Source organism: Limulus polyphemus, unplaced genomic scaffold (assembly GCF_000517525.1).
Source record: "Limulus polyphemus unplaced genomic scaffold, Limulus_polyphemus-2.1.2 Scaffold78, whole genome shotgun sequence".
Classification (NCBI taxonomy): domain Eukaryota; kingdom Metazoa; phylum Arthropoda; class Merostomata; order Xiphosura; family Limulidae; genus Limulus; species Limulus polyphemus.
The window spans coordinates 1,062,169-1,074,163 of NW_013665688.1; the positions used below are offsets into that span (position 1 = coordinate 1,062,169).

Consider the following 11,995-nt stretch of genomic DNA (forward strand, 5'->3'; position numbering starts at 1 on the left):
CCGATATGTGGCGCCATCTAATATACCTAAATTCATCTAGAAATGTTCATAAAAGTAACCCGAAAAACGGCGCTAACTCGGTAACCCGTGACCCGATTTTAACGAAACTTGTTTTATTCTCCTTTCATTACAAATATGGCGGCATTGTGCGCCGTTTTTGCAAACAAACAAACAATCTTAGAGTTTTAGTAGTATATAGATGTAACAAATATGATTCCGTCTATGTGGCAGTAGAGATGGAAAATGCTTATTTTTTTTTATCAGCGATAGCGAAGGAGACCAGATTATAGAGATTGTAAATCGCTTTGATATAATTATTTCGTTTGCTTGCATATCTAACAAAATGTATACAAAAATCTCACTCTCAGTAATTCTGTGGAAATTATCAGATATATCCAAGTGTGGTTGTTGACAGCTATGTATTATAGTGCACATTCCAAGAGACTGTCGGATTTTGCTCATTTTTGACAGAAGAAGTATGCCAAACTTGTTTGAATTGCAAATTATCTAAATTATCAAGGTCAGTGCACCATACTGGTTCATTAATTGTGTGGTACTCTCAAATAAAGCTGATTTTCTCCAAGAGTGAATAAGATAGGTCTGCAGAATAACAGGAGATTCGACTAGGAAATATATTACAAATTAATTCTGAATTCTCTCAACTTATCTGAGTTCACGAAAGAGACTGGATACAAATGTGAAAACACAATGAAAACCATCTTTATTTAATACAAACAGCAGTGTGTGCATTTTAGACGGAATGATGGACAGTTGTCTTTACTGAAGACCTAATAAGCTATTTACTCTCTGTAAATCTCTTTCAGTTGCCTAAGCTGTTTATGTGTTGTTCCAGTCTGAGAAAACATTACGTTATGTACTTAAAACTATAATGTTATACTTTGCCAGGGCGATTTGTGCTATCTACTGGACTATTTGTCATTCCTTGTGGTTATAAAGGAGATTGTAACCTCTAGATATCATCTGTTTGGCCAGTGTAAAACTCTGTTGTCTATACTTTTGTATATTGAGTATAGTTGACCTTGCAGAAAACTTTCCCACGGGAAGACAAAGGTGATATCTCTGATGAATGGCACAGAACAATATTATGTGTAAGCCGCACATACACCTATATGTATGAATATGGCCAGGTGGATAAGGCGCTCGACTCGCAATATGAGGGTCGCGGGTTCGAATCCCCGTCCCATCAAGTTGTAGGGGCGTTGGTAAAAGAGTAGCCCAAGAGTTGGCGGTGGGTCGTGATGACTGGCTGCCTTTCCTCTAGTCCTACACTGCTAAATTAGGGACGGCTAGTGCAGATAGCCCTCGTGTAGCTTTGCGCGAAATTCAAAAACAAAAATATCCAATAAATATAAACAGATAGGTATTGAAATAATAAGAAAATAAAATTAAGGTAACAAACTAAAGTAAGAAACTTAAACAACACTAAAAATTAAACGAAAGTAGAAATGTGAATGACATCTAGCTTTTAAAAGTATATATATAAAATTTATATTATAAAGCTGTTTTTGCGTTGCAAGTAAGTAGGTTTTCAGAGATAAGTGATTGACCTAAGCAAAAAAGAAAAACAAACAAACAAACAAAGCCTATTATATATTAGTAATCATAGTAACGAAAAAAATTAATAATCTGTGCTAACCTGCTGTGCCCCAATTTTTTCCATAAAGCAAGATATGCACACATAAGGTAACTTAACGTCCGAAACCTTTCAAGATCAACTTCAGATAAATTTTCGCATCCATCGTGTTATCTCCGAGTCACACTGAAAACTAATATTAAAATCGGTTGCAGCCCTATAACAAGAACCACAAGGCAAAATGTAGTTCTTTCAGAAACTATTCTTACGTTTCCGAGTAGGTATAATTAAATTCTGTTAAGAGAATAACGAAATAAAATAACCTCTTAATTAACATAGTGTACATATGTATATATATTAAATAGTAGTTCTGCCATTGGTTTTGCTACATTACTTTTGTCCTTAACTAATTAAGAGTGGTTTAAAAACAGACTTCTATGCACCGACCAACTGTAACTATGGCTCCCACCCCACCCCCGAAGCCCAGAACAAGAAGGATGCAACATGCTGGAGGGCTGGCCATAGAAGTTGAATCCAATTATGTAAAAATATCAAATGGAAATTACATCGAATGCCAAACTTTGTTATAGCACCGTATAAGTACTTAAACATATAAAAGTACGTTGCCCCCCTAGTTGCACAGCGGCATATCTGCTGATATACAACTAGATTCCGGGTTTCGATACCCGTGGTGGGCAGAGCACAGATAGCCTATTGTGTAGCTTTGTGCTTAATTACAAAGAAAAAAGTACGTTGATACACAAAATTAAACGTAAAAATATGAAAGCAGTTGAAAAATAAACTTATTATTAACAATTCTTTCTATTGTTTGAAGTTAAGCACAAAGTTACAAAATGGGCTATCTGTGCTCTGCCCACCACGGGTATCGAAACCCGGTTTCTAGCGTTATATGTTCGCAGAGATACTGCTGTGCCACTGGGGGGCAATTCTTTCTTGAAAAATGTTTAAAGCAGTTTAATACCAGTACATTTCGAATACTTTTCCCTATATTTTATGTATTTAAGTCAAAAAGCACTCCGGTATTTTTTTTTTTTTACACTTTACAGATATTGTAGCTACAACCTACAACCACCATAAATCCCTTCTAAAATGTTGTATCATCAGCAAAAAAATGAATACATTGTTCTGACTTTTGCAGATATGCTTTATTCGATGTACGTTTGTTACATAATATATAACATCGTTGTACATCTTTCAACAGTTGGTCATCCATTCAGTTATTACTTTGGGAGACATTTTAACATAATACTTGCACCGCCTATTGTACTTCTAACTATGTGCAAATTATCTTATTGAAAATTTCAATGGACTGCATTTATTCTTATGTTAATTCCCGTGACAAACTCTCTGACTCTTTTTATTACATTTGGCGTGTTACTACCAAGTGGCTATTTTCTTCCTGCTGTAACTAACTCTTTCCATGTTTTACTGATAGGTTCGACACTACCAGTATTTCTTTCTTTGATTTACTAAAAGTTCGTGTATTAAATGCTTTGATGATCATGAATTAGAAGACTTCGCTTAGGAAAGTCCGATAAGACAATATTCTAAAAAAAAAAAATGAAAAAAAAATGGAGGTATCAAATAATCACTTCAACTGAATTGCAACAAGAGGGATAGGGCTTTTATTCTGTAAGTCTAGAAACCATGGATTCACTCCAAATTTTTAATATGAGAAGTATTACAATTATGGCTTTTTAAATTTTACCTTTGAAATTTGCCTATGAGATACGTATCTTAGGGTTATAACATTTTAAATTATTGTACGTAGTTTTTAATTATCAAAGGAAATACCATTCACGTTACAGATTTTTAAAATTAAAATTATATACATATGCGTTTTATATATAATATATCTTTTGGGGTTATGTACTTATGCAACTAACATATTCACAAGTATTACACCACCTAGTTAAAAAAGTATATGGTAAATCGAAGTACACGTGTCAGTTATATAAGCAAGCAATTTTCGCAGACATCCAATGGGCTTTCGCCACTTCACCGGTTAGCCTGTCGTGGAAAATTAAAACTCTGTGTAACTGATGAACAAACAGTTGTTTATGGTTTTGAATAAAATCTGTAATCACATTTTTATATTCTAGTTCGAAACAAATAATACAGGTAAGATTTCACTTTACCGTATAATAGTCTGTTAGATGTTCTGTGTTCCCAAAGTCTGTGCAATTTAAGCTTATTATTTTTATTTATTCAAACTTCAAAATCAAAGTTAACGTTGTTATTAATAATAGTAATAGTACTACTACACTAATACTAGTAATAGTAGTATTACTGATTAGTTATTAAAACTTTGCTGTGTATAATGATTGGTATCGAAGTTTTGCTTGATTCTTTTGTGATGTTAAAGCATAGAAATGATATTGATAGATATATGAAGCCAAATATAAACAAAATCAACATTCAGGTTCGAATTATAGGTAAACTTGTTTTGGAGGAATAGATACTGGTTAGGCTTAGAAGTTATACTATAGAAGGTTGGTTGATGACAAAGTGAAAAGTTTCGCGAGGATCCTCTTTTTTTTTTCTACGGCTAAATTGGTCAAAGGAAATGAAATTTAAGCAATACGTATATGGTAAATGCACAGTAAATGCTAAATAAAGCAATGAAAGCTTTTAATGGGATTGGTCAAACCAAAAATGTTGCTATATGATAAAACTAAAAATGTAATTGTGTATCCATATGGATGTGTTTAACGTTTTAGTTTAAATACGAAATACTATCAGTATTACTGTCTGTGAAGTGTTAGATAGTAAACTTATAAGTGAGGGGTCATCACTATTTCCCTTACCCCCTAATTATGTGATAGAAGAGCTAATTTTCAAACTGGTTATTTAGTATATTAATCATGTGTACTAATTAATTAGAAATTGATAAAATCATTCCTATTTATTGTAAAGCAGCAATATATGCAAGATCAGAGAATTTTCAGGTAATGATAAAACTTCATATTATGTAAAGCATTCTATATTGAAGATATTATTACAATCCCATGGAGCCACATTTGAAGGTATAAGGAAAGCAACATGGGGAAATAATCTGAAGTATGGAGTGGCATACCCTCTCCATCTTGCACATGAAGTGAATAGTCCAGTAGACAGACCCCAGCAATAGGGCTAAGTGTAAACTAATAAGGTTTTCTGTTAAAAAAAAAAAAAAAAGTACTTTAAGGTATCCCAGTTAAGAATGTTATGAGTGCCCAGTTGACATGGTTGAGCATTTTTTTTTTTTTTTTATATTGATGAAATTAGTGACATATTTAATTCCATCTAGGCATGAGCATCACAAAGTGATTTACAGTCTTTTGGGAGATGCATAGGTCAGTAGACTATTTCTTATCGTCAGCATTACCACATTGTCCTCATCATCTATGTAATTTTGTAAGTGTATTTGTAGGACACTGTTTGTAAAACCATGTAAGTTTCCTTGGATAAAGGGATCTTATAAGTAATATAATTATTATTAATGTTAGAGAACTTTAGGCCTAATACTAATAGATATATCTATTTCAAAATAAGTTATGGAAAAAGTTTACAACCATGTGGAGGCAGATGTAAACATCATCAGTTTTTAATTGTGTTTCATAAGTATACAAGTCTCATTCAAGTGTTAACCAGTGACACTAACACTTTTGCTTTTCTTGCTTTCTTTGTCTGAAAGCTCAAAAATACCACTCGGGTTTCTATGAAAAACATGATGGGAAAACATCTTGGGTATAACAAAACTTTTCAGAAACTAGGAGAGCATGTGACAAAGGCAGATTCAGTGCTGTAAATGTACTGCTTATAAGTGACATCAATGTATAGTAGCATCTGCCTGAAATCACTGCCAAAGAAGACATCCTGAAGTTGGCATTGATTTCACGATCCACCTGTATGGTGGCATGCCAACAACAGATCTTAACAGCCTTGGATACCAGCTTTTCAAGAAAGAAGAAGAAGAAACCTCAAACTCAAAAGCCATAAACTCTGCTGTGAACCATTTTAAGCAAACCCATCTCCAGATACTGATCCTTTGCTTATAATATTTAGTTCAGTAAAAAAGTACATAAGTTATGTATATACAGTAGAAAATGTTACATATTTTGATAAAATTCTGTTGTTACTTAACTACGTTCTGTAAACTTGCATGTAAATAAAAATTATTTTGTTTATTTTTAGTACCTTAATTGGTTTTTGCACTCTGTGTTAGTACATATTATGTATGTTACAATTGGCATGATTTATGACAAAATAACGCTATGTAGATAGCAAAGGGTTGTTACTATTTTCCTTACCCCTAATTGTGTGACAGAAAAGCTAATTATAAAACTGGTTATTTAATATGACTCATGTTTATTAATTAATTGGAAATTGTTTGTTCTTATTTGAAGCAGTAATTGAAACAAGTATTTGTAAACAGGCTTGTAGCCAAAAATTAAAGGATTTTTATTGCTCTTAAAAAATGCTCAATTGTGTCAGCTAGGCACCCTTGTATTCTTAAATGATATATCCTGTAAGATTCCTGTCAGAAGAATAAAACAAAAAAAACCCTTTTTAATATACAGCTTCATGGTTCTTGGTCACTTCTGCTGGATTAGAGGGATAAATGATCTAGATAGTAGTGAGGTTTAGAAAGTTGGTTGATGAAAATGGAAAAGTTTCATGGGTAACTTCGGCTTTACAGTGAAATTCATCAAAATACATGCAATTTAATAAAAAAAAAAATATGGTAATTACATATTAAGATGCTAAATACAAAAGAGTGAAAGCTTATTATTATTATACTAGAGTTGGTCAAACCAAAGGTGTTGCTATAAAGTAAGAATGAAAAAATTTATCAAATTGGTTATTCAGTATGGCTACCATGTTTACTACTTAATTTGAAATTGAAGTCATTACTTAAGATATATTGTAAAGCAGCAGTATAAGAAGCTGGGAGAGCTTTCAGCTAATGTTAAAAAAACACTTAATGTATAAAATATTCCATATTAGAAACATGATTTAAATCCCATGAATCTACATTTGAATATATAAGAAGGGAACATGGGAAGTAATTTGCTTTCGAGTCATAGGATCCACTTTCTCTGCTCGCATGGAGTGAAGGTTTGGTGCTCCCTTGCAACCCCACAGAAATTACCATTGAATACTACACAATAAACTATATTGTTTTTAATCTTGTATCTTTCTATTTATCTAAATAAAATATATACAAATAAATAATAACTTGATAGCTTAATATAATTGCATAAAGCAGAGAAAAGAAATGAAATGATACCAGTCTAAAAATGTTTGTGATAAATAATTCTGAAGGTTGTAAAGGAAATGCATAAGAAGAAAAAAAATTAAACCAACTTTTAAGAACTATTTTGAGCCTAAACAATATATGAAGGGTATTAGTAAGTGAACCATTACAATGTACAAAACATTAGTATAAGAAATTTAACTAATAAAATTTATTGTTATAAGAGAAAAAATGATAAAGGAAGTTAGTTTAGTATAATTCAACCCTAATTAAAGAAATTAATAATACTGTTAGCACAAATTTTGTAACTTAAAAGTTTCACTTAAAAAGCCATCTGTAAAATTATATCATCCAAAGAATTTGCTTGAGCACAACAGAAGTATTTATAATATAGCATATAAAATATACATTTTACTGTATTTCAATGGAGAAAGGCAATGTTATAATTCCATTGTAACCCACAAGTCTTGCTTTGGTCACTGAGGTTGACAAGAACTTTAGTAACCAGAATCCATTTTTATTAATTTTATTTTCTTCTGTTCAAGTGTTGTTGCTGATGTAGCTTTTTAATTTTATTGTTTTTGAGAAGAGATTTATGATAGTTTGTTATTTGGATATCTTTTTTTACTTTTATTCTGAATTGTTCCTTACATTGTCATTTGCACTTATAAAGGATGGAAATTTTTGTTACACTCACTTGTATAACAGAATGAGTACTGTATCCTTTTACTTGTAGCTCTAGAGAGGCTTTTATTCAAAAGTTGAGCCTCATAAATTATTTGAAGTAGAACTTTGGAAGTTTCCGAAATGCTTCACGGTGAGGGAGTTCTTGTGGTTGAACAGAGAATGTTATTCAGTCAGAGCTTCAGTATAAGCCCACATTCCCGAGATTAAGTTTGCTTTTAGCTCTTTGTGATTCTCAATATTTTTTTGGCTCAGAACCTATTTATACACATTAATGGCCAGTTGTAATTTGGTAAGTAGCTTTTGTGCAAAAAAACATCTGGCTTAACAAATACTTACTAAATAATTAAATACTGTTATTTATATTCTGTATCTGTTTCCAACCGTTTCATGTGCATTTCACATGACCCAACTTTGGGATGTGACCCAGAGGGTTGAGAAACTGATCTAAGCTCTCTTTTGTTCTTCATTGTTCATTGTCTGTAACACTATTGAGTTTATTTCAATCAAGGTGGTAATTAAAACTTAAATTAAGATATTACACATGCTTTATCTTGCACATTGTGTAACCAAATGCCATTTATACAATTCACCAAATGATCCAAAATACCCTTCTAAAATGACAGTATATTCCTCACAGCCAATTAACTTAATTCTAATGTTGTTGTTTGTTTGCTTTTTTAACAACAGTACTTGGGTAAATGATGCATATTGTAAACATGGCCTAACACAGCAGCATTGTTGGTGAAATGAAACTTGATCCATGCAAAACGTTTTTACCTGTCATGGTGAAGTATCATAATTCAAATGAACCAGAGAATGATATAACATGCATTTGATAAACAAACCAACTTTTATTGTCTTTTTCCAACCTCTACTTGAATCTCTATTGAGTTCTCATTGTGGGTTTAGATCACTAGCCTAAAGCTTCCTAAATTGAGATATAGGCAATTATATTACACCATGAGGATCAGAAACACTGATTGGTTTTAAATAAATAAAATTACACTTGTATTCAAGCTACAAGGATCAAATTAGCATAATCTTTTCATAACTACTCCAACTTTCCCCTAGAGGGATCAGTGTCATATTAAGGTAAGAAAGAATTTGGGAAAATCATAAACGTGTTTTCATTTGGAGCTTGCTGAAATCAACTCTGAATGAAATTTTCAGTTAAAAAAAAAAGTTGTGTATGAAGTTATTCAATAAAAAAGTTATTTATTTAAATTTAAACTTTGAAGGTTTTTTTTTTAGTGTGTGGAAGAATGACTGCAAGTTTTTGTATAACTATTTTAAATTAATTGTCATAATTTCCCCTTGGGGGTGGGTTGCACTCATATAGCTAAGCTACATAATCTTTTTGGGATATTTTAAAACTGTTAATTCTGATTTCATTTATTATATTTTGAAGGCAAATATAATTTTTAATTATGCCTCAATATGTAAATATATCTTGAATGCCAATGTTGTGAGATTTCATGTAACCCTAAAGTAGTGTTTTTACATTAAAGAATTGGAACTTTATATTACTTTTATTTTTTTCAAGTATCTTGATTTCTGAAAGTAAGACTTTCTTTTTGCCATTTAAAATTTTTATATTACATTATTTTGGTTTTTCTGCTAAATATATTATATAATGAATAATTATAATCAATTAGTGGGTTAAGGTTTTACTGGTTGTAATCTTACTATTTAAAAGAATAGTTATCATGATTCTTAGCTATATTATTGAGAGAAAAAAGAACAAAAGTATGTGTTACTGTTTCTGTTTTGTAGTTTAAACTTACCTTCATTGATTTTTTTAGGCTCAATTTTTCATGATGTACTGGTTATCTAGAGCAAGCTTGGTGATTAGCTTTGTTGTTCTTTTAAACAGTCAAAATGGTAAGTGTATTTTTTGTACATCTTAGTTACAGTGTATGTTTTATAATTTTTTTTTTTCAGTATTTACAGTTTTTACAAAGGATAGAAATTATAAATAAAATTACATTCACTCTACAGAAAGCTATTAGTAAGATTACATTCCCTTGTGTAAAGTTGCATTTCCTCATGGGATGTTTTTTTATTCAATCCATGCAATATGTTCACTTTCATTGGTCATAACTAAAGGAATATGGATAGACCATGCATTCCCATTTGGGAAAGCTAATTAAAAAGATAAAATTCCTCAAGTAAAGTTAAATTCCTCGGTAATGTAATATTTTGATACCTGGTTTTCACCTCAGATCCAGAATACCCAAAATATGAATAAATTGTTACATATGAAGAAAAACCTCTCTTAATCTTACTTGTAGATGTGATTGAGAGGTATTATAAGTGAAGTAAGATGTTTTCACTTGCTTGATTGAGTAGTGAGTTAAATTTCAGGAATTGTTACCCTTTAGTGGTTATTTATTTACATTGCATTTGCAATGTAAGTAAATAACCACTTCATTTGATGATGACCATCTAATAACATTGGATAAAATCTTGAAGCATGATGTGAAATCATAGCTAATGTAAATGTGGATAGGTACCAACTAGGAAAATGTCTGAATGACAATTTCTTAAAATATGAGTGAAAGGTATAAAAAGAACTAGATGAAAACTGCAACATAAGTTCATTCATATCATACCAAGGAATAGATGGAGGTAATGAACAACCTCAAACTAAAACAGGTTATATACAAGCCATAACTGAAGATGAATGTGAACCCCCAATTTTATGATAGTATTATCTCATGATCAACATTAATACAAAAAATGTGTATTTAAAATCAAATTTTGCTATTCAGTACTTTCACTATTCAACTACAGGACTGTCTTCAACTTACTTGCTATGACGTGATCAAAGAAAACTTTGAAGTGAATGTTATTCGGTTTAACAAAACTAAACCGTTTTAATCCTTATATGTAAGGATGTTTTGCTTTCGTGCTTTAATTTATATTATGAATAAAAGTAACTGTAATAAGAGATATCTTTGTTGTCACTTTATTAATTAATAGGAGAGGATTTAAGGGCTACATGTTTCTAATTAAAAACACAAATTTGTGTAAATTGTTGGTAATATTTATATTTTTGCCTTTTTTGTTGCTCTGAATTTTGATTTATTTAATACTATTTCCTTTGTCCTAACTTTTGGTATGTAGATGTTTGGGTTGTCCTTTATTATCACAAGTAAATGCATCTTATATTTATATACATTATAATATTTAAAGAATGTGGAGAATTTATGTTAGTAATTTATTCTTTTAAGAAATACATTATCTGGCCTAATATTGTATAGCTTCTGCTTATATTGCATAAATAATCTGTGGCATTGAGGAATAGTTTGTCAAGCAAAACAGTAGTTTTTAGCCAAAATAAAAAAAAAAGAAATGAAACTACTGCAGTCTTTTCTGCTTATGTAGTTTGTGTATTATGGTAGAAATAATTTTTGGATAATTCAGTTTTTTCACACTTTTCTTGGTTCCTGTAATTTATTATGAGATTGTGCATTGTGGAAGTGTTGACTAGTACAAAAGAGTTATGGACATTGTTTGGTGTAAGCTGGCACATATTTCAGTCATCCAAACACGTGTATGCATTTTTATTAACAAACCAACCTTGAAAAATGTATTAAAAGATATGACCAACAAATACTAAAATGTTCTCTCAGTAAGAAAACCTAGATTTAAGGATAATTCCTCTGATGTAATTGACAAAAAAGTGGTCATAGAACCTGTTTCTTGTCTTAATATTTGGTTGTGCTCTCCCTGGCCTTGATAACTGTTTGACATTGCCATGGAATGGAGTGCAAAAGGGACTGAATGTAGGCAGGAGTGAGTTCATGCTGCTACACGTGGATTAGGGCTTCCTGCAGTTCCAAGATGCTTCTTGGTTCCTTTTCTTGCACTTTTTTACCTATTATCTTCCAGTAGTTTTTGATAGGGTTGAGACCTGGGCTATTGCCTGGCCAGAATATTTTCTTGATCCTATCACTTCAAAGCATGAAGCAATGAAATATAACCCAAGATGTCTTTTCAATACATGTAGAGTGAAATTTCCTCTATTTCATGTCTGTTGTATAGAGTAAATGAATATCACCAACCTTTTTTTATTTATCCCTGTGGCATAGAGCAGATTTAGCTCCACTGAAGTGAACCCAAATTGTTTGATTTAATTGGTACTCGAGCATCTTGATGTACTTGTCAGCATTGACAGTGCCCTTCACAAAATGCAGGCATCTCACACCATGACCAGGGATGCATCCCATATCAGCTGATCCTGGCACTTTGAAATTACCTTCAAACATGCTGAATGAAACTTTTTTTTTTTTTCCCCACATCAAAGTGCTTCCCATCAAACTCTTGTAAGTGGAACTTTGATTCATCTGAGAAGATCACTTTGCTCCATATTGCTTCAGTTCAGTCAACATTCTTTGTCCCACTTGAGCCTCATCTTGTTGGTGAAGAAGTATTTGTTTTTTTTTTTTTTT

At 31.6% G+C, this 11,995-nt stretch overlaps 1 protein-coding gene across 4 annotated transcripts in view; it reads left to right on the forward strand.

Moving 5' to 3' along the window:
* Positions 1-3,589: 3,589 nt before the first annotated feature.
* Positions 3,590-11,995, forward strand: part of LOC106467294 (hypoxia up-regulated protein 1-like) — a 72,788-nt gene continuing 64,382 nt past the window's right edge. Inside the window, exons 1-2 of one of the 4 annotated variants that reach the window (XM_013927635.2) lie at positions 3,590-3,736; positions 9,344-9,422. In XM_013927635.2, the coding sequence (XP_013783089.1) occupies positions 9,356-9,422 (67 nt within the window). In that variant the 5' untranslated portion in view covers positions 3,590-3,736; positions 9,344-9,355. Of the gene's footprint in view, positions 3,737-4,029; positions 4,051-4,186; positions 4,207-9,343; positions 9,423-11,995 lie in introns of those variants that run through there. The other 3 variants (XM_022396067.1, XM_022396058.1, XM_022396076.1) reach the window with 3 other exon arrangements.